A 20912-nucleotide genomic window follows, 5' to 3' on the forward strand; every position below is an offset into this window, starting at 1 on the left:
GGCGAGGCGGCGGCTTCCGCCGGAAGACGGCCCCTCCAGGCCGACCTCGCGCGAGGCACGCTGGGAGCCGCCTGGGCGGTGTCTGGGCCGCGGCGCGCCCCGGCCGCTGGGCGGGGCAGTGTTGTATCGGGGTCTGGTGACACGAGGACACGCCTCTCTTACGTCCCCGTCCCCTAGGCCCCTTTCCCCTCAGCCTTTCACCGTTTCGCGCTCCTTGAAGAGTTCCGCCTCTTCCCCCCGAGCTCGCCACCCAGAGCCCTCCGTGCGCTCAGACCCCGCCTCTTACGGAAGCCGAAGCGTAGGGTCTAAATCCGGAAGAAAAACAATCGGGAGAGGGAGCTGGCCGGCGGCACCTGCTGCCAGAGGCGGGGCAGATTGGGCCAGGACAGGCTGCGGCGGGGAGAGCGAGCCGGCCGGGCCACCGCGTGGGGACGATGGCGGCCATGAACCCACAGACCGAGCTGAGAGTCAGGACGCTCAGGTGAGGAAGGCGACTGCGGGCAGGCCGGCCTGCTCGGGGTGGGATCACTGCCTCCGACCCAGTCGGGGCTGCGGGTCTGGGGCAGAACCAGACTGGGAGAGAAGGGGCCAGACCTACAGGGCTGCTTCTGGTTCAGAGGCCTCCCCCATTCTCCCAGGCCAGTATCGAGAGGGCTGTGTTGGGTCGAACCCCGCGCCCCCTCCAAACTCAGGCCACCAAGTTCTTGCCCACTTGGACGCCCCAAGCAGGTGTCCCAGTTGGGTTCTGGAGGAGGCAGCAGTGTTGGGCTGTTAGAAGTTAAAAACATAACGAAGCACTCTCCCTTTAGCTCTAGAGTAGAAACCTTGTTCTTGCTTTGGATCAGCACATACATCATGGGGTCTGCCTGACCCTGTTGTGACCTCCTGAAACCCAAAATCAGATTTAGATAAGATCCTTTAGTGAAGTGATAATAGCCTGGTCTCCTGCTTGTTCTTTAACGAGGAACAACGCTAATCACCAACTTAGTGCCGGTCACGATGCAAGGATTTGCTGCTAATCGTGGGACCTAAAAGTGGGAACAAGAAATCCCGGCTTTGGCTCTCCATCCACTTAGAGCAGGTCCCTGGGAAAACAAGGAGCCTTAGAGTAAAAGAGCTGCCTCTTAATCCTCCGTTGGACAGCAGGGGGAGACCGTAAACAAACGAAGCACGGAACCTCTGGCTGAGTGCCTGGGAAGGTGGTTATTGTATTGTTTTGTTGATGTTCACATGGAGGGGCAGGAAGTTGCTTTAAGCTGGCCAAGAATTTCTTCAATTTGTGCTCTTTAGAACATGGACCTCTAAGCACAGGGTCTGGTGGAGAAAAGATGTTTAAGGACATCCTGCCCTTTCCTTCCCCCCTCTGCCCCCATTCTGCATCTTACACTGTTACAGGTCCTCCTCCTTACGGTGTGCCTAGGACTCACCTGAGGCTTGGTGGTTCTTCTTGGTCTCTGCAGGGTTTGTAGCCCCTGCCTGTTCTGTACTCAGCACAATCTGGGGGCTTCCTGGGAGCATTACTGTAACTATTCAAATGAAGAGATTTGCAAGTCTGTCCATCCCCTGAGCTGCTGATTAGATCTGTTGTTTCCCTAGGGTTTATGTGAAGCTGAGGTGGATGTTATCCAATTGATGACTTTTCCCAAAAGAGGGTAGAGTCTTGAGAGAGATGTTGAGAAACCTGTTATTTAGAATCTTCTTAGGCTCTTCTGAAATGCTTGGCAGAATTGGTTGTGCTCCAGAGATGAGTGAGGAAGGAAATGTGGTGCTGTTATCTCTGTTATTTTTGAAATTCCTGTCTTGCAGTACTAAGGCCTCTCACAAGGTGAAAACTGAACCTCCAGAATCTTTCTGGTGGTTGTAGGATCCCGTGGATTGAAGAGTGGGGGCGGAAAGTTGCTTACTGAGCCATAGATGAAGGGCTGGTGGAATTAATAAATTCCTGACGGTCCACCCCATCCACACCCCTTCCCTTGCCTGACTCCAAAACCTTCAGCCCCACTTTGGCAGCTCTCCTAGTGTCAGCAGCACCAGTGCTGCCAGGTGTAGGGAGCTGTACGCCTGCACGGAGGAGCCAATCCAGGGTGGGAACTTCCTGCTTCGGGGACAGAGGTGAAGATGAAGGGCTTGTAGTTCAGTGGCCCTATTCCCTCCACCAGATGCAGAAACACACGTTTCCCATTCAGACTACAGCGGGTTGTGGTGCAGCCGTTAGCAGGCGCAGCCCCCTGTCTGTTACCTGGATGAGGGCTCATCCTCCTTCCTCCATGGCTTCCCTTCTCAGCATACATGTCGTGACATGGAACGTGGCCTCTGCAGCACCCCCTCCAGACCTCAGTGATCTGCTTCAGCTGAACAACCTGAACCTGAATCTGGACGTGTATGTCATTGGGTAGGTGTCTGCAGGGCCCGTCACGCATCCCTATATCTGAGATCAGGTAAGCCTGACCAGTCCCAAGTTGTCCCTGTGGGGAACCGCTGTAACCTGTACGCCCTCACTCTGGAGTCTGAAGGCCAGGAGCTTTCAGCCTGCATCAGGGCCAGGCAGTGTCTGTTGTCCTGGATCAGCAATGGCAAGGGGTTGGCAGTCAACAGCCAGGGGAGGGAGAGACCATGGTCATGAGAGCCCAAGGCTGGAAAGTCGGCTGAGGGCAGTGCTAAATGTCTGCGGCAGAGGCAGCGCCCTCCAGGCCAGGGGGAAGCCTCTGACCTGGGATGGGCAGTTTGCAGGAAATGAACTGTGGGATCATGAGCCTCCTTTCTGACACTGCCTTTGAAGACCCATGGAGCAGTTTCTTCATGGATGTGCTTTCCCCTCTGAGCTTCGTCAAGGTAACTTATAAGTTCATGGGCAGTTGGGAAATGTGTCTCACCTCTTATCACTAATCCCTAGTCCTTTGGTCTCCCACTCCAGCTTTCATGCTCTTTCCCTTTTATTTAAAGGCCCAAACCTCAGTTGCACGTGGCTCCCTGGGGCTCCTGCCTGCCTTGTGTGTTCAGAGGTAGCTGGAGCTGAGCTGGAACCCCAGGGGCTAGTTTAAGACCTTGATATTTTTCAGGTTAGGAGAATTCCTTGGGGAGGTGCATCAGGGCTTAGTAACACCTCAGTGCCTACCCCACCCCCTGCCTCCAATCTCTACTCTCAGGCCCAGCCTGAAATCTCAGAGCATAATAACTGCCACCATCTATCGAGTGCTTACTTGGTGTTAAGCATTATAAGCAAACTCTTTATATATGTTATTTAAAAATCTTAACTCTTTTGAAATACGGGTATTATACAGGTAAAACCAAGACTCAGAGGTTTCACAGGATATCTGGGGTTCAGATCCAGATCTTTCAAACTTAATAACCCATGTTCTTGGCTTCTGTACTTTATTGCTGTACTGATGATCTCTAAGGCTGACAGGTATCCCACGACTCGCCTGCTGGTATCAGAGGGTATCCTCTGATCATAAGGGATATGCACCTCAAATTCTCAGGGGCGAAGAGGTTAGGAGAGGGGACACAGGTGTGGAGGAAAAAGGTTCTCAGTCTGTAGGGCCAGTATTCTTTGGGGAATGTTTAGACCATAGGAGCATCTACAGGAAGGCTCTAGATTGCTGGATCTCACCCTTCTGCCCTGCACAGCCAAGGGATGAAACACACTCCCACTCAAAATACCTCCAAGAAGCAATGCTTCCTGGAAATACCAGAATTCCTTTCTTCCCTTCCCTGGGTGACTGGATTTCTTCAGAATTAATTCTGTTACCCTAGTTTGCCTAAGGGTGCTGAAGCAAGAGCTGTGAGTCCTCCCGAGGAGGGCAGAGCCAGGAGGACGGCAGACAAGGTTTGGTCCTGCTGCTGAGGCTAAAAAATGCCAGCCCCCAAGCCCTTGGCTCCCTCCACATCACACTCGGGCCTCTTGCTGCAGACTTGGAGCTGGACCTTCTCGGAGGGCAGAACCGCTTCTCTCTCACCACCCACTCCCTTTCCAAGACTGGAGGCCTCCTTGTACCTTGGCTAACTGGCAAGGGATTGGCAGGATGGAATTGAGCCAAGGAAGTGAGCTCATCTTGCGGCATGGACACAGCTCATTCTATCCATGCGGCCTCCCGAGGTTGGGAGAGCAGCCTGAGGGCCTGGCACCCAATGCAAATGACCTTTCTTCCCCAGGCCGAGAGTGGAGGTGAAGGGCGAGCCCTGCCTGCAGCCTATTCCTTAGCCAGAAGTTGCCAGCCATGGGTTGAGAAGCCTGGGGCTGACCCCCTTGGCCGGCTCCTAGGCTCCCAGCCACCTCCCTCTAGTCCCTTCCTTAGCTCCTCCTACTTCATTTCCTCCACTGGAACTTCCCCTCGAGCCTCCTGCCTTTCCCCACAGCCCCACCCCCACCTCCATCCTCCCTGCGCCACGCCCCCTTCCCTGCGGCTTCTCAAAGCGAGCTGGTGCCTTTGTGGTAGAGCCCATCGCCCCAACCCACTCTATGGGTTCAGATTCAGCTTGAAACTCTTCCTGAATCTTTATCAGCTCCCTGGGAGTCAGTCCCTCTTAGTCCAGCCCTTCGCCCACTTCCATTGTCATATTTGCATGGGAAGGGGAGAGACCGAGACCGGGGGTGGAGAGTGAGGCAGGGGACACATCTGTAGCAACCTCTGCCGAACCCTAGTTTCTCACACCTCCCTCCCTCGGTCTTGGATTTGGGGTTCCCCCTGCTTTGACTTCTCCACTGTCCCAGAGCTCCTGGCCTGTGGGATCAAGTTTCATAATTCCTGGAAGGCCCCAGTACACACTCCCCACCCGGGGATTTCCTCCTTGGCCTCTGCACCTCATGCTCCGGAAATAGCTACTCGGGTGGTGGGTGTAGACAGCCTGCAGCTGAGAGAGAGGGTCACTGGCCCATTCCCACCCCACCTCCACAGCCACAGAGAGCAGGGATTTTGGCAGTCCTGGTCCTTTGAATATCCAGGTAGTCCTACTGGTTCCTTAGTCTCCTTGAGCCTCGGTCCTTCGGTGCTGCCTTGAAGGGTTGGCTAGAAGATTAAATGCGCAAGGCAGTGTGTCAGTGGACGGTAGCTACTCTCCCCGATCTGTGAACACACGTCCTCTGTGCTCGCTCTCATCCCCTCTGCGTGGCCTTCGTACACACCAACTGCCCACAGTCTATATTATTTTTCAGTAGCATTTTCTTAATTTTTTTCCACTGAGCTATAATGTATACAGAAATTAAGTCTCCAGTTTGATGGATTTTCTTTTTTTTTTTTTGGCCACACCACGCAGCATGTGGAATCTTAGTTCCTTGACCAGGGTTGGAACCCGTGCCCCCTGCAGTGGAAGCTCAGAGTCTTAACCACTGGACCACCAGGGAAGTCCCCAGGTGGATTTTTATATGTATATGCAGAACTTGTTACCACTGGTCAAATCAAGATACAGAACATTTTCAGCACCCCAGAAGGCTCTCTCATGCTTCTTCCCTGCATTTACTTTCAAAAATCCCTAAACCAAAAAAATAACAGCTGCCAGTTAATCCAGCGTCTTTGAGATAGATTCCTGCTTTATTAGTGAGAAGACAGGCTGAGACTTGCCCAATATCAAATACTAAGAGCCCGAGCTGGGATTTGAACCCAGATCTGGCCCTTAGCCACTGTCCCGTAGAGTATCTTTGACGTTCTTTGAGCCCCGGCGCACTGTACCCATGGAAACTCAGGAGGACACTGAGGAGAAGAGCACCTGACCGTGCCTGGGCCAGGGCCGAGGAGTCGGTGACTTCCTGATGGCAGTGGGTCCCTGGCAGCCTTGTCTTCTCTGCCCTCCACCCCCAAGCCCAGGAGCAGAAACTGGAACTTGCTTAGCTTCCAGAATGCATCATTTGGCAGCTGAGACTCCATCTGCAGAGATGCCATAGACCCCTGGGGCAGGACATCCATGTGGATCAGGGCTCTCTAGAGCGCCCAGCACAGGGCCTGGAGGGACACAAATGACCATTGCCCCTCTGTCCTGCAGGTCTCCAGTGTCCGCATGCAGGGGCTTCTCTTACTGATCTTTGCCAAGTATCAGCATTTGCCCTTTATCCAGATCCTCTCTACTAAATCCACCCCCACTGGCCTCTTTGGGTACTGGGTAAGGACTGAGCTGTTGTCTGAGTCAAGAGCTGGGGGGCCGTCTCACTGGGATGGGCAGGGCTGGGGGCTTTAGAGCTGGGCAAATGAAAAAGGGGGTGAAATGAATCTTGGCACTCCGTCCAGGCCAGTGCCCTGCATAGCCACCTTCCTGCCTCAGGGGGGCTTAGCATCCCTAGGATGGCAGGTGGATGAGCTGGGCTCTGTGGATGGAGAGGCCACTCTGGGAGCTGAGTGTCTGACTCTGGGAGATCCTACAGGAGGTGAGACCATCTGCCCTCAGGTCTAGGATGGGGAAAGAGAGGTGTGTCCCCCCTAGAATGGCTTCCCACCCTTCTGCCCACCTACCAGGGGAACAAAGGGGGTGTCAACATCTTCCTGAAGTTTTACGGCTACTATGTCAGCATCGTCAACTGCCATCTGCCCCCGCACGTGGCCAACAATGACCAGCGGCTGGAGCACTTTGACCGGATCCTGGAGATGCAGAATTTTGAGGCACAGGATATCCCCAACATCCTGGACCACGAGTGAGCATGCCGTTGTGAACTGCAGCCCCTGCCCTCTCCCCCAGGCCAGCCCAGGCAAGCATGCTCTGCCCGGTCACTGCTCCCCAGCCAGAGGCAGTCTGCCCCATCTCCCACCCTCTCCCAGCCTCTTTCCTGACACCCCATCTGCTCTCCTATGCAGCTTTGCCTCCCTGAGGTCTGGAACACCTTCCCTTTCCCTGGCCCCTCTGCCCTGCCTGGAAACTCTGGGCACTTCCGAACATCCCAGGTCAAGAACCTCGTGGTTCCTGAGGTCCCCGGAAGGGCTGGTTCTCAGCCTTGCCTGGTGCCCAGTTGAGGAGGGAGGGCTAGAGCCTGCTCCATATTTGCCACGTGCCCCTTGGGGCTCATCTCTTCGGCTTAAATGGTGGCGGGGTAGGGGCCGTGAGAACAGTCCCGTTGGGCCCTGCTCTTGTCTTCACCTGATCTTCTCACCCACCCCTCGAGCTTTCTGCTCTCCCGCAGCCCTGCAGTGAGTGGCCAGAACCCCTGTGGTCCTGCCTTTTCTGACCTCGTCACAAACCTTCAGGCCACCTGCTTTCCTTTCTTTCTGAAGCCTCATTCTCTGGTTTGGAGACATGAACTTTCGGATTGAGGACTTTGGGTTGCACTTTGTTCGGGAATCCATAAAAAATCAGTGCTACAGTGACCTGTGGGAGAAGGATCAGGTATCTGATGAGGGGAGGGCCGCGAAGGGTGGTCTGAGCCCGTGGTGGGTGGAGGTCAACATGAGATGTGGGGAGGTTCTCTAGTGCCTGTTCTCCTTTCCCAGGCCGCCCGAGTCCCTGTTCCCAGGTAGGGTGGGGTCTAATAGGGCTTCACCTCTGCGGGTAGGGCAGCCAGTCCTGTCCGGCCGCCCCGGTCTCCAGCTGGAGGAGCGAGGACGCAGCCACTGGGTGTGCATGAGATTAGGGAGTGAGAAGGGCTTCGGCCTGCTGTGGCCCTGCACCATTGCCAGCCCTCTTGTGTCCCTGTTGTCTTTCCCACCCCCAGCCTGGCTTGCCTCCTAGAGGATGAGATACCACCCCTTTGGGGTACCCTGGCTACCCCAGCCTCCCCTCTGACACACGTCTGCTGGTGGCTGCCAGGGAGATGGAATTCAGAGCCTGGTCCCTGTAGTCCAAGAACTGGGAAAGGGCAGGCAGCTGCCTCCCCTGGGACCGTGGGGTAATGTTTGCAAAAGGATCCAGCTGATCTCCCGGGGGTGAGGGCGCCGGGAGCTGGGGTGCCGAGGCTGCCGCTGGGGCAGTGAGGAGGTGGAGTGGCCGGGTTTGACTCTTGCCCCACTGTGATGGCTTGTGCCAGCCCTTGACTGGAGCGTGGTGCCAGGCCGTTGGGGCAGGACTGCTGGGAGATGGGACTGTGCCTTTCCCTCCAGCTCAGCATTGCCAAGAGACACGACCCGCTGCTCCGGGAGTTCCAGGAGGGCCCCCTGCTCTTCCCGCCCACCTACAAGTTTGATAAGAACTCCAACAACTATGACACCAGGTGAGGGGGCTCCACCAGGAGAGGATCAGCCTGTCGCAGATCTGGGCCTGGGAAGTCAGATCGTGCTGGCCCTAGTGGCAGTGGGAGCTGCCTCCGAATAGAAGTGTCGGGGAAGCAGGAATAGATCCAGCCATCACCTCTCAGGAGTGGCACCACCCGCCCCCCTCGTGAGATGCTGACCGTGGGAGCTGACCCAGATTGTCCGCAGAGAGAGCAGGAAGGGGAGACACACTGCTGGCAGGAATAGGGGTTGGGGGCAGGGCAGGTAGAGCCAAAGGGGAGGGAAGACAGTTGATTGCTGACTTGAGGGGACTGTACTTCAGCATTCTGGGAACCCCTGCCCCAGAATGTTGTCCCTGTTGTCCCCGCTCCCCAGGACTTTCTGATCCTACCCAGACAGGGGGGCAGAAAGCTTGGCTCAGCCAATTACTGGTATTACATAGCCCTGCCCCAGCTGTGAGTGGGTCGGGTACTGTTTAGGAAGGTGAAGTAGTAGTTGTCGGGGGCAGTTAATGGGGAATAATGTAGAGATAGTGCATCTGGTAGTTAGAAGCACAGCTCTGCCCTTCATCAACTGTATGACCTTGGACACGGTATTTAAGTCTCAATTTTGTCATCTATAAAACGGGGATGATAACAATACCTATTTCACGGGGCTGAAGATTAAATGAGACCTTGCATGTGCCCAGACCAGTGCCTGGCACCCGGTAAGCACTGTGATAACTGCTGTTGTTATTTTTATTTTATTTTATTATTTATTTTTTTATAAATTTATTTATTATTTATTTTTGGCTGTGTTGGGTCTTCGTTGCCGCAAGCGGGCTTTCTCTAGTTGCGGCGAGCGGGGGGCTACTCTTCGTTGCGGTGCGTGGGCTTCTCACTGTGGTGGCATCTCTTGTTGCGGAGCACGGGCTCTAGGCGCTCGGGCTCAGTAGTTGTGGCACATGGGCTCAGTAGCTGTGGCTCGTGGGCTCTAGAGCACAGGCTCAATAGTTGTGGCGCACGGGCTTAGTTGCTCCGCGGTATGTGGGATCTTCCCGGACCAGGGTTCGAACCCGTGTGCCCTGCATTGGCAGGCATATTCTTAACCACTGCGCCACCAGGGAAGTCCCTGTTGTTGTTTTTAGATTCATGTCTTCAGGTGGCAGTTTTACTGAAAACTTTTCTCAGAAGCCGAGAAAGGACTAAGTGACCACCAAAACCTTAGGCTTAGGCAGAGGGGCAAAAGTAGCTCTGGCAAGAGGTCCCTGGCCCAATGTAGGGCAAGGATCCTCATCTCTTTGAAGAAAAAGAACCCCCTACATGTTATGAGGCTCTTTGTTTCAGCTGGAGCAGCTCCTTCACGTATTCCCCTAGCAAGACTGTCTTATGAGGGAGGTAGGAGGCGCTTCCAGGGCGGCCCAGGCCTCTGGGATTTAGCAGGTGAGTAGGTATGTCCACAGCCAGCCTGGGGTGAGAGGAAGAGCTGCTGGCCCAGTGCTGGAAGCCGTGTGGCAGAGCCACAATGTCCCCACCAAGCAAGGGGGAGAGCATGAGCCATTTCAGGTGTGTGGAGCAAGACAGAGTGGGGTCACAGCCAGGGCAGTGCACACAAGAAGAGGCCACAAACACTGGAAACAGGGTCCAGCCTGAGCTACAGTATAAGCCAGAAAGAAGGGAGGAGGTCAGGCTCCAGCTGGCCTGCTGGCCGGGTCCACCGCTGACAGTCTCCCCAGCCATCCATTGGAAATGAAGGTCCCATGGACTCACTGTGGAAATTGTCAGGCCTCAGTGGGACAGGCTGGGGCCTTGGGGGCTGGGACCCTCTACCAGTTGACTTCAAAACCTCACTTGCCAGCAGGAAGAGAGCTGCTGACAGACCGTATGGCCAGGTGTCCCTGTGCCCACACCCCTGGTTATGGGAGGGAAACCAGCAGGAGACTGGAAGTTACTGAGATGGCCTAGAGAGGCTCAGAGATGTTCAAGGTCTTACCCAGGTGGCTCAGCTAGCGATGGCGGAGCTGGGGCTCAGACCCAATTTTCTGGACTGTGTTGCCCACGATGCCTTCCTCTAGCCCACAGTGCCTCTGGGTTCACAGCCAGTCTTGCCAGCAGCAGCAGAAAGGAGGGCAGGATTGGGATAGCAAAGCCTTGCTAAGGAGAAGGCAGATACTGTTTCCACATAATAGGTATAATCCACATTGTGACTGACATTATTGAGTGCTGACCATGGGCCAGGCATTGTGCAGAGTGCTTGGCCCGCATCACTTCGCTTCATTCATACTGTATCTTCATTAGGTAGGCGCCATTGATACTGACTTTTTACATATAAGGAAACTGTGTCTCAGAAGATCTAAGTAAGGTAGTAACAGAGTAAGTGACGGAGCAGGAATTTGAACTGGAGTCTGTGTGAATCCAGTTCCCCTTGCCTGGAGCCCAGGAAATGAAGGAATGTCTGGACAGGAACAGGGGCCTTATGGGGGGACATCGTAACTGAAATATTCCCAGCTGGGAGCTCCTGCGGTGGGCAGGGCCTGAGCCCCACATAGTGAACAGAAGCATTCCTGTCTGATCAGTCTGTTATTCATCCTGAAAGCCCAGCTGAGACATCATCTGAACCATCTGAAAAGCCTTTCCTGACCCTTGCCCGTTTCACTGAGAGTTCTCTCCTTCCCTTATGCTGCCTGCAAGCCTTGCACACACCATGCTTTCAGTGTTGCTTTTAAGACACAGTGTGCCTTTCTTGCTGTGCTATGAATGCCCAGTGCACAGAGACTGGATCTGATTTATGGCCGTCCCTGGTGTGTAGCGTAGTGCCTGGCATATGTTTAAACTGGGAGCCTGAGAGGACAAAAGGAAAAGATAAGGTACTTAAGGAGCAGAGGGACCCACCCAGAGTGAGAGAGCCAAATAAACACTCTCAAGTCCAGGAGTTGGCCCATAGAAGGTTCCAGAACTCTGTGTGGAAGTGCCGAAGGAGGGTAAAGCAAATGGTAAGGAGGCGGGCAGCTGAAGCCAGGAGGAGTCAATGAGAGTTATTGTCAGGGAGGCAGAAAGGAGCGCAGGCATTCTGATCAGTCAGCAGCGCTGCTGAGAGGCATCTTGAGTGGAGTTGACCCGCTGTACAGAGGGACTGAGCTGCATGCAGGGCATGGTACGGAGCTTTGCCCAGCCTCGGCAGCGTCCCGGAGCCAAGATGTAATGAGAAACGAGGTCAGCTCCATTACACGGGAGGGTGAAAGGGCTGAGGGCAGGAAATCCTATTAAAGTCAGGGATTGCAATGGTTTTGTTACAGTCAACAGGAACCCAGTCCACCTCTCTGCTAGGCAGTGAGCAGAGAATGTTATGATCAGTCTATTCAAGACTCGAGTCCAGAGTTCAGCGAGACACTTAGAAGCCATCTATAGGGAGCCGAAAGGAAAAGTGCTCTCAGACCCAAAAATGGAACACATCACTACTTTTGGGTCAGTACACTAGCTCAAGTTTTCTAGGCTCTTAAGCCAGGAGAATCCTGCAGAGCTACTTGGTTTTAATTTTTAGAAAGTAAAGACATACTACAGGCATACCTGAGAGATATTGCGGGTTTGGTTCCAGACCACCGCAGTAAGGCGAATATCACAATAAAGAGAGTCACACAAATGTTTTGGTTTCGTGATACATAAAAAAGTTATGTTTACATTATACTGTAGTCTGTTGAGTGTGCAATAGCATTATGTCTAAAAAAAAAATGTACATACCTTAATTTAAAAATGCTTTATTGGTAAAAAAATGCTAGCCGTCATCTTAGCCTTCAGCAAGTCATAATCTTTTTGCAATAGTAACATCAAGGGTCACAGATCACTGTAACAATTGCAACAACAGCGAAAAAGCTTGCAATGTTATAAGAACTACCGAAACGTGACTCAGAGACATGGAGGGAGCAAACGCCGTTTGAAAAATTGTGCTAATGGTCTTGCTCGACGCGGTGTTGCCACAAACGTTCAATTTGTAAAAATCACAATATCGGCGCAGTACAGGAAAAGCGAAGCACAAGGAAACGAGGTGTGCCTGTAATCTCCAGATATAATTCTTGTACTCAGTCACGACCATTCAGCCAAAAAAAGCATTAGTGATGGGACTTCCCTGGTGGCGCAGTGGTTAAGTATCCGCCTGCCAATGCAGGGGACACAGGTTCAAGCCCTGGTCCGGGAAGATGCCACGTGCCACAGAGCGACTAAACCAGTGCGCCACAACTACTGAGCCTGTGCCCTAGAGCCCGCGAGCCGCAACTACTGAAGCCCGCACGCCTCTGCCTACAGCCCATGCTCCGCAACGAAGAGTAGCCCCTGCTCGCAGCAATGAAGGCCCAACATGACCAAAAATAAAATAAATAAGTAAATAAATTTATTAAAAAAGAAAAAAAGCATTAGTGAGACCCGGCTCTGGTGACACACAGTGGGAATCGGCCACCACTGGCAAGCTGGAGGAGACGGGTGCAGTGGAAGGAGCACTGACTCTCTAGTCAGCAACGTGGGCAGGCACCCAGCTCCCACCTGCATAGGGTGACCTCACTCAACTTCAGTGTCCTGGAGAAGAAGGAAAATGTGACCCGTGGCATTCTTCCAGTGTTGGAAGGATTGGAACAATCTGATGCACAGAAGGACCCCGTGTTTAGTTATTATTAGGAATGGAGAACTGGGGGAAATGTATAATATTTAGTTGGTACGTATTTATTTTGCTCATTTGTTCCTTTTGTTTGTTAAACGAGCTCGTCAACGACTTTGACAATCCCATTTAGCAGATCCCCAGTTGCCTGGCGTATAATAAGGGCTCAGTAAAGCTCACTGAAAGAATGAACAATACAGGTGCCCAGTTATGAATGTGGACCAGTCCATGGAAAAGGAGGAAAGGGAGACAGGCTGAAGTCCCAAGGAGGAAGCAGAGCCAAGCTGAGGTACTGAGGGGGAAGGAGAGTCAGGCTGTGGTCAGGGCTTGGGGAGGATCCTGACGGGACAGCAAGTTTGAGCTCTTGACCATAATAGGGAAGTGGAGGGGGGGAGGATGCTTTGAAAGGGAGAGTGGTACATTCATGTGGTTCATTACCAAGTTTTAAGAATTGCTAGGCACTGAATGTCCAAGATTGCTTTGGAGATTGAGTGTCTGTTGTCTCTGGGATGGGAATACCACATTCCGATTATCCCCTGAACACTTCTCAGAAGAGTGAAGGATTCAAACAACCCAGGAGCGCCGAGCAGAGGTGGTCTGGCCAGTTCCCACTTCCTGACCACTCCCTCGACAATGTTTCTTTGAAGTAAGCACTGTTATCACCCGGTCTTAAGAGTGGAAGAAACTGAGGTTTGGGGTGATGAAGCCACTTGCCCAAGGGCAGAGCTTGTTTTTAAACTAAGTTACTGGTTTGTAAAAGGATATAACTCAGAAGCAGGCAGATGGAAGAGATGTGTAGGACAAGGTATGGGGAAGGGGAAGGAGCTTCCGTGCCCTCTCCAAGGGCACCACTCCCCAGATTCACTAACCTGGAACCGCATAGCTCTTAATTAACAGGGGCAAAACCTTCCCCCAACTGGTCTCTGATACTAGAGTCAGTTCGCCACCGAGGCACCATTCTGCCTCTATTGCTGGAAAACCATATTGCTATTGAAGTGATGGACGTATACCAGAAAGGTTTGTTTAAAATAGTAAGTGAATAAAGCCGGAGACAAAAATAGAATTTCAAACTGATTATAAGCATATGAAACTGTATATGTTAAGATTAGGTGGGCAGGGCTTCCCTGGTGGCGCAGTGGTTAAGAATCCGCCTGCCAGTGCAGGGGACACGGGTTCGAGCCCTGGTCCACGAAGATCCCACATGCTGTGGAGCAACTAAGCCCGTGTGCCACAACTACTGAGCCTGTGCTCTAGAGCCCGTGAGCCACAACTACTGAAGCCCACGCGCCTAGAGCCTGTGCTCCGCAACAAGAGAAGCCACTGCGATGAGAAGCCCGCGCACCGCAACGGAGAGTAGCCCCCGCTCGCCGCAACTAGAGAAAGCCCGCGCGCAGCAACGAAGACCCAATGCAGCCAAAAATAAATAAAAATAAAATAAATTATTTTAAAAAATGATTAAGTGGACATTTTTTTGGGATAAATGGGCATTTTTTAAAAATATATTTTTCACTTTTTTAAACCATTTTATTTATTTTTTAAGATTTAATTTTATTTATTTTTGGCTGCATTGGGTCTTTGTTGCTGCGTGCGGGCTTTCTCTGGTTGCGGCGAGTGGGGGCCACTCTTCGTTGCGGTGCACAGGCTTCTCATTGGGGTGGCTTCTCTTGTTGCGGAGCACGGGCTCTAGGCATGCGGGCTTCAGTAGTTGTGGCTCGCGGGCTCTAGAGCACAGGCTCAGTAGTTGTGGCGCACGGGCTTAGCTGCTCCGCGGCATGTGGGATCTTCGTGGACCAGGGCTCGAACCCGTGTCCCCTGCCTTGGCAGGAGGATTCTTATCCACTGCGCCACCAGGGAAGTCCCTAGGTGGGCATTTTTGAGGAAAGAGAATGAGCTTGGTTTTTGTTTTTTAATTCTTTGGGTTTCACGAGCACTTCTTGAGTACCTACTGCATGGCAGCCTCTGTGCTAATGCTGAGGATACACAGGAGACGCCAAGAGTCCGTCCTTACCTTCCAAGCTCACACGCTAACTGATAGGCTGACTGGGAAACAGTGAACTACAATATACTGTAATAGGAGATGTACTTATGTAGAATGCTTTGGAAGCAGAGAGGTCAGTGACGGCTTTATGACAAAAACAGCACTGGAACTGGGCCTCTCCCTGTGACAAAGGGAGTTATAGATAGCAAAAGCTGTAAGGTAGAGGCCCAGAGGCTTGAGAGATTCACCATGGTGAGGTGGGTCTGGGGCAGAGGAGGGAGATAAGGTAGCACAAGGGGTGTCAGGCTCCTGTGCACCTTGACAGCCACATTTGGAGACTTGAGCTTTATTCTGGAAGCAGTGAAGACTCCTTAAAGGTTTACAGCAAATCATCTGACCAGGCTATATGGTCTCTCTTATGCCCGTCAGGGAAGCTGGTGAGTAAAGAACAGGTGGGAGGTCTTGACTCTTGAGAACAAAGCATCACGATAGCCAGTATATGTAGAGAGTTTATGTTGTACGAAGCATGGTGCTCAACATTTTTTGTGTTTCGTCTCATTTAATCATCTCAGCAACCATATGACATAACTACCGTTATCTCCTTTCTACAGATGAGGAAGCTGAGGCCTAAGAGGGGTTGGCCTGGTGATTAAGGGCACATGCTCTGTGGTCATGCTGCCTGGCCTTGAGTCCTGGCTCTACCACTCAGTGGCTGTGTGACTTTGGGAAAGTTACTTCCCCTCCAAGACTCATTTTCTCCACTTGTGAAGAGTGAAATAAATAGTTCTGGTTGCCGGCATGTAGTGAGCGTTCCCTAAATGCTTCCCTTTCCTTCCCTAAGGTCGGGTTTTTAGTATGGGGGAAGCCAAATTCCAGCTCAGGTCTGTCTCACTCCAAATTCCAAACCTCAGCTTCTTTGATGTTCTGCTGCTTTTGTTCAAGAAATAAGAAAGGCTTTAAACGGGATGTTTCTGAGTCACAATTTGATTGTGACCCTCTAGTCTACTGAGGGTCCTTGGCTGAGTCTGACAAAGGCCAGCATACTTTTGGTTCCATTGGACACCCTCCTGCCTGCTGCCATGCTGGTCTCCAGCTCTGTCCCAGGGTGATCTCGTGACTGCTGACAGGCCCTGGTGTTAGGGCATCCAGCAAGCTCGTGGGTCCCTTCCTGCTCACCTGCCACCCCTTCTCTCCCCATTCTTCCTCTCCTCCCACCCCCAGTGAGAAAAAGCGCAAGCCCGCGTGGACCGACCGCATCCTGTGGAGGCTGAAGCGGCAGCCCCAGGCCGCCATCCACACCCCGACGCTGTCAGCCCCCCACTTCACCCTGTTTCTGAGGAGCTACGTCAGCCACATGCTGTACAGCGTCAGTGACCATAAGCCTGTCACTAGCACCTTTGACTTGGAGGTAAATTTCTGGGCTGCCCAGCACTTGGCAGAGGAGCAGCCATGCTGGGCCACATCCCCAGACCCTCCCGCCCTGGGCTCTCATGTCAGCAGATGCCCCAGGGGAGACCTGTGGGAGGACATGATTGCCTTTCCTCCCGGGTCAGGTATCCCAGCTCTTCTTAGGAGCTGTTGATGGCTCTGTCTGTCAAAAATGTGTTCAAACCCTTTGTCAGTAGGTTTCCATTTCCTCTTAGTACTGTCCCCTGGGGCTCCTGAGTTCCATTATGCTTATTACCTACCATGTGAAGTAGGACTTGCTTTCATTTGTCCTACACCTATCGGGCTCAGGTTGCAAAGGGAGCCCCCTCCATCCTTGTATCTTGCCATCTCATGACCAAGGCAGTGTTCACCTCCTCTGAGCTGCTGGCTGCCCTCTTACTGTTTGTCTGTCTTTATACCACAGTGTCCCTTCACATGCCTATAGCTGTTCTCACCAGAGGCCCCCAAATTGGATTTGGGCCTTTGGGTCAGGAACCGTGAAGGGCCTGCGAGCAACTCCTTGGCTTGTTTCTTCAACCCGCCAGCGGCGCCCCTGATCTCCCCCACCCCGACGTTGCTCAGCACTTGGCTCTCTGCTTGGTTACCCAGCTGGCCCCCAGTCTCGTCCTCCTGGCAGGGCCAGCCATCCCCGATCAGCCTTTGGCCCTTCTTTCCAGCTGGCCAGCCAAGGTCTGCTACTCTAAGGGCAGCCTAGTAGGGTTCACCTGTGGGTGCCCCTCCATCCCTCCCCACTGACCCTGACCGTTGCAAGGGCACAGTAAGGACATTCGTCTCAGGGAAGGGAATGATGCTGTGGGACTTCAACCCCTTCCCGCCCCTGTGTATAGCTGAAGCCATTGGTATCTGCCCCACTGATCACCCTGCTGCCCGAGAGCCGGTGCACCACGGAGTGCGACATGCTGATCAGCTACTCCCTGACCGCAGACTTCCTCAGCAGCCCCTGGGACTGGATTGGCCTGTACAAGGTGACGTGGCAGGCGGGCAGGGAGCCCATCAGTCGCACCCCCCCCACCGGTTTATCTATTCTGAGTGCTCATGGGAGTTGGGCACAGAGACTGCAGAGCTACCCTCATCCACCCCAAGGGTCCTTGCCCATCGAGGGGCTAGCAGTGAAGGGGAAGAGGCAGGTGGTATGATGGCCAGCCTTAGAAATGAGACCATCCTCTCCGTAGGACTTGACATGGGTCCCGTGTCCTCCCAGACCACTGACCACCTGCCCGATCCCCCCTCCCACAGGTGGGGCTGCGCCACATTAATGACTACGTGTCGTATGTCTGGGTCAGGGACAACCAGGTCTCCTTCAGCGACGGGCTGAACCAGGTACCTGCCCCCTTTCCTGAGATAGGTATTCCACATCTCCAGCAGGGGGGCTTGTCTGACCTCTCCCCTGTCTTCTGGAAGGAACAGAGAGCTGGATACCTAGTCTCTGAGAGCTGAATGGGGCCTGGGGCCATGGAGCTGATCCACTTCCGTCTGTCCTTCCCTCCAGGTGTACATCGACATTAGTGACATCCGTGAGACTGAGGATCAGTTTCTCCTTTTTTACTATAGCAACAACCTACATTCTGTGGTGGGGATAAGCACACCCTTCAAGGTAATGGATGCTGGTGGGTAAGAGGAAGGGTAGCCCAGAAGACTTGAGCCCATCACCGGTTCCCTGAGGTCACGGGCCGAGGAGCCGACCCCTACCATGGAGCTGAAGCCTTTGGGGGACGGGGGAGACAGAAGGCACGGAGTGCAGCCTGCCCTCGCCCCTTCCGCTCACTGCTTGTTTTACCCCTGCAGATCCAGCCTCGCTCCTTCTTGGCGGAGGGCCCCCTGGATGAAGCCCAACCACAGATCTGAGCCGGGATAGAGTGAATCCAGGGCGGAGGCTGGAGCTGGCAGCCAGCTCTGCCTACCACTGCCAGGAGTGCTGGGGGCCCAGCCCAGCCCAGCCCCCTGAGGAGGCAGCGGTATTCTCCACCTCCCAGGGGGACCTCTAGCCACACTCCTTTGCTCTCTCCAGTCCAGATCTCTGGAATCGGCCCCTTAAATACAGGTTTTTGTTGCTGAGGTGTGAGTGAAACCAGCTAGTTTGTCAACAGTGAAGATCTACACAGTCCACTGGATGTGGGAAGGATCCTCCGGCTCGCGTCTCATTTCTTGATTTCCCCCCCACACACTTCCAGTCCCGCCCCAGCAGGCCTGCCAGGCACATGCCCCATCTGGCACAGGCCTGCATTCTTTGTCACGCCACCCTGGGCCTTAGGCTGCCTGGGAGGGGGAGATGCTCCCATTTGTACAGGCTGCAGAGACTGGTTGGCCCACATAGCACTGGGTTCCAGGAGTCTTGGCATCTCGTCGCCTGTCCCCCTGAGGGGTGGGCAGAGGATCTGGGATCCCTGCTTTCAGCAGAAGCAGGTGACTAAGTAGGCAGGATGGAGGAGCCCTCCGCCCAGGCTCTTCTGTAGGGGTTGTGGGCAGGCTGATGTGTGTCCTTCTGCCAGCAGCACACACACCCCCACCCCCACCGCCGGCCCAAGGAGTCCAACTCAGGAAGTCCCAAGGTCTGAGCAGAGGATTGGACCCAGGTTCGCTTCTGCTAGTGGGTCAGGCTCCATGCCCCCAAGCTGCCCTCTTGTGAAGGGCTGGAAGGTGGTAGAGGACCTACGGCCACAGACTTTTCCAGGGTGGTCCTTGCCCCATCCAGGTTGTCTTCCCCTACCCTTGCCTGCCATCACAGGCCAGAAACCTGCCCTTTGTCTAGACCACTCTGGGACCTAGAAGTGGGGGCAGGCGGAAAGGAGAGTCAGAATCAAGATGTTCTGGAGAATCTGGCCCAGGGGTCTTCAGAGAGCATTCTCCAGATGCTGTGTGGACACGGCCCAGCCCCACTCCCACCATTTGCCTCCAGCCGCTGTTGACGCTACCTCCTGTTTCCGAGGAGAAGACACCTCAGGGAGCCTGCTCTGTGACTATTAACGCCCAACCTATGACCTGAGACTGGGGGACACTCCAGTTGCTCTGCATTCCTACTTCACCCTGGGAGCCATCAGGATCTATCCCTCTGGCTTCTAGCAGGCCATGGCCATCTGTGTTCTGTGGCTGTTGCATTGGGGGATAATTAGAAACATGGCTTTTACACTTGTGACTCCTTCATGATAGTGGTGGGAATGGGCACACGTTCCTGGGCCCTTGCTAGACTCCAGGACGAGGGCCCTGTTATCCAGACTAGACTATGTCTGAGGATGACAGATGTTGCCCAGATGGGAATGGGATGAGGTTCTGGGATGGTGGCCCTCTTAGTCCCTGGACCAGGTGGGGCATGTCTCTTATGCTGTTGGGCACTTCGTTTACTCTGCTGCTGAGCAGGTAGAATGGATTTCTTGGGACTGAAGTCTCAGAAAATGTGCATACTCTGCTCTCACCGATTCATCCCTCCTCACCCGGCACTCCCTCACACCTTAGTCTTGAGCCTTGGTCCTGGGTTAAGCTCTCCAAAAATGTCACCATCTCTTCTCTCTGCCCCATCTCTCCCCCAGATCCCTGTACTCCGAGGTCCCCATGATAACTTCTATCCCTGCCCCCAACACACACATACCCGAGGGACTCTGAACCCTTGAACTCGCCACCTGTTTCCTTCTCACGCACAACCATCGTGGGTGCTGCTACAGAGCACCCTTCATCTGTAGACGGGGAAACCAAAGCCCAGAGGAGTGGCATGATCCCTCCGGACTTAGCCAGGGAGCTGTGGTGTCATGCAAGACCAGAAACACAGGAATGGGGTCAAGCCCTGCATTCGAATGACAGTTCCACCTCCACCTACTCTAGGAGTCTCAGTTTCTGTAAAATACAGTGTTCCGGTTCACAAGATTATTGTGAAAGAACAATTACAAAACAAAAACAGGGCTTCCCTGGTGGCGCAGTTGTTGAGAGTCAGCCTGCCGATGCAGGGGACACAGGTTCGTGCCCCGGTCCGGGAAGATCCCACATGCCGTGGAGCGGCTGGGCCCGTGAGCCATGGCCGCTGAGCCTGCGCGTCCGGAGCCTGTGCTCCTCAACGGGAGAGGCCACAACAGTGAGAGGCCCGCGTACCGCAAAAAGAAAACAACAAAACAAAATAGTCTATCCAGCTCTTCATTCTGATTGATGTAGCCCTGGGGCTGGACCTCAGGGCTCCTGACTCCAGGGGTCCCCCTGTTTCTTCTGTTTCTGGATCATGCTTATCTTCTAGGTGCCCACCTCTCCCCTTTGCCCTTAAGTCTTCACACACCCCTACCCCTGCCTCCTGTTAGCAGGGAGGGGTGAGTCCAGCAATGATTGAGAGGCGGGAAGGGGAAGGGGGGGTGCTCTCCCTCCTCTTGGCCCCAGTCAGGATATGGCCGCTCTGGGCCCAGCCCTGACCCGCTGGGTGGAAACAGGAAATATGTGAGACTTGGTGTGCGCTGGGTCTCTGTGCCTGGCTCCACGGCTGATAAGGGCCATTGTGTGGCCGCCGGGGATGATCCTGCCCTGGATAGATGTGCTTCCCAGAGGAAGGAAGGAAGGAAGCTTTGCTGGCCTTTCCTGGGCGGGGGAAGCTGAGGGGAGGGAAGGAAGGGTGCCCAGGGAAAGTGCCTGCCCGAGGGGGCCGGCGGCGCAGGCCCACTGGACTCCACCCCTCCCCTGCCAGCATCTTCCTCTGGAAAGATCGCTTTCCCCAACCACTTCCCCCTTTGCACTTCCTATAAGGAATGGCCAGAGACCTGAGGGCT

The 20912-nt window shown here is 53.9% G+C and overlaps 1 protein-coding gene across 4 annotated transcripts; it reads left to right on the forward strand.

Annotated features, from left to right (window-relative positions):
- Positions 1-322: 322 nt before the first annotated feature.
- INPP5K (inositol polyphosphate-5-phosphatase K) lies at positions 323-18231 on the forward strand. 4 transcript variants are annotated; one of them, XM_029212070.1, is made up of 12 exons: positions 323-481; positions 2285-2392; positions 2724-2832; positions 5977-6093; positions 6444-6619; positions 7194-7305; positions 8016-8125; positions 15949-16135; positions 17004-17141; positions 17413-17496; positions 17666-17770; positions 17962-18231. In XM_029212070.1, exons 1-12 carry the CDS (start codon positions 435-437, stop codon positions 18019-18021), a joined length of 1353 nt encoding a protein of 450 aa, XP_029067903.1. In that variant the 5' UTR covers positions 323-434; the 3' UTR covers positions 18022-18231. The 4 variants fall into 4 exon arrangements, with proteins under 4 accessions (XP_029067903.1, XP_029067904.1, XP_029067902.1 ...); XM_029212071.1 differs by lacking the exon at positions 5977-6093; XM_029212069.1 differs by lacking the exon at positions 323-481 and having other exon boundaries at positions 2160-2392.
- Positions 18232-20912: the final 2681 nt, after the last annotated feature.

This window comes from Monodon monoceros, unplaced genomic scaffold (assembly GCF_005190385.1).
Source record: "Monodon monoceros isolate NGI ecotype Baffin Bay Population unplaced genomic scaffold, NGI_Narwhal_1 Super_Scaffold_9, whole genome shotgun sequence".
NCBI classification, from domain to species: domain Eukaryota; kingdom Metazoa; phylum Chordata; class Mammalia; order Artiodactyla; family Monodontidae; genus Monodon; species Monodon monoceros.

Coding starts and splice junctions, on each gene's coding strand:
- INPP5K (XM_029212069.1), top strand. CDS start 2,160: ATGCAGAAACACACGTTTCCCATTCAGACTACAGCGGGTTGTGGTGCA. Junction 2,393..2,723: donor CTGGACGTGTATGTCATTGG/GTAGGTGTCTGC, acceptor TGGGATGGGCAG/TTTGCAGGAAATGAACTGTG. Junction 17,142..17,412: donor ACTGGATTGGCCTGTACAAG/GTGACGTGGCAG, acceptor CCCCTCCCACAG/GTGGGGCTGCGCCACATTAA.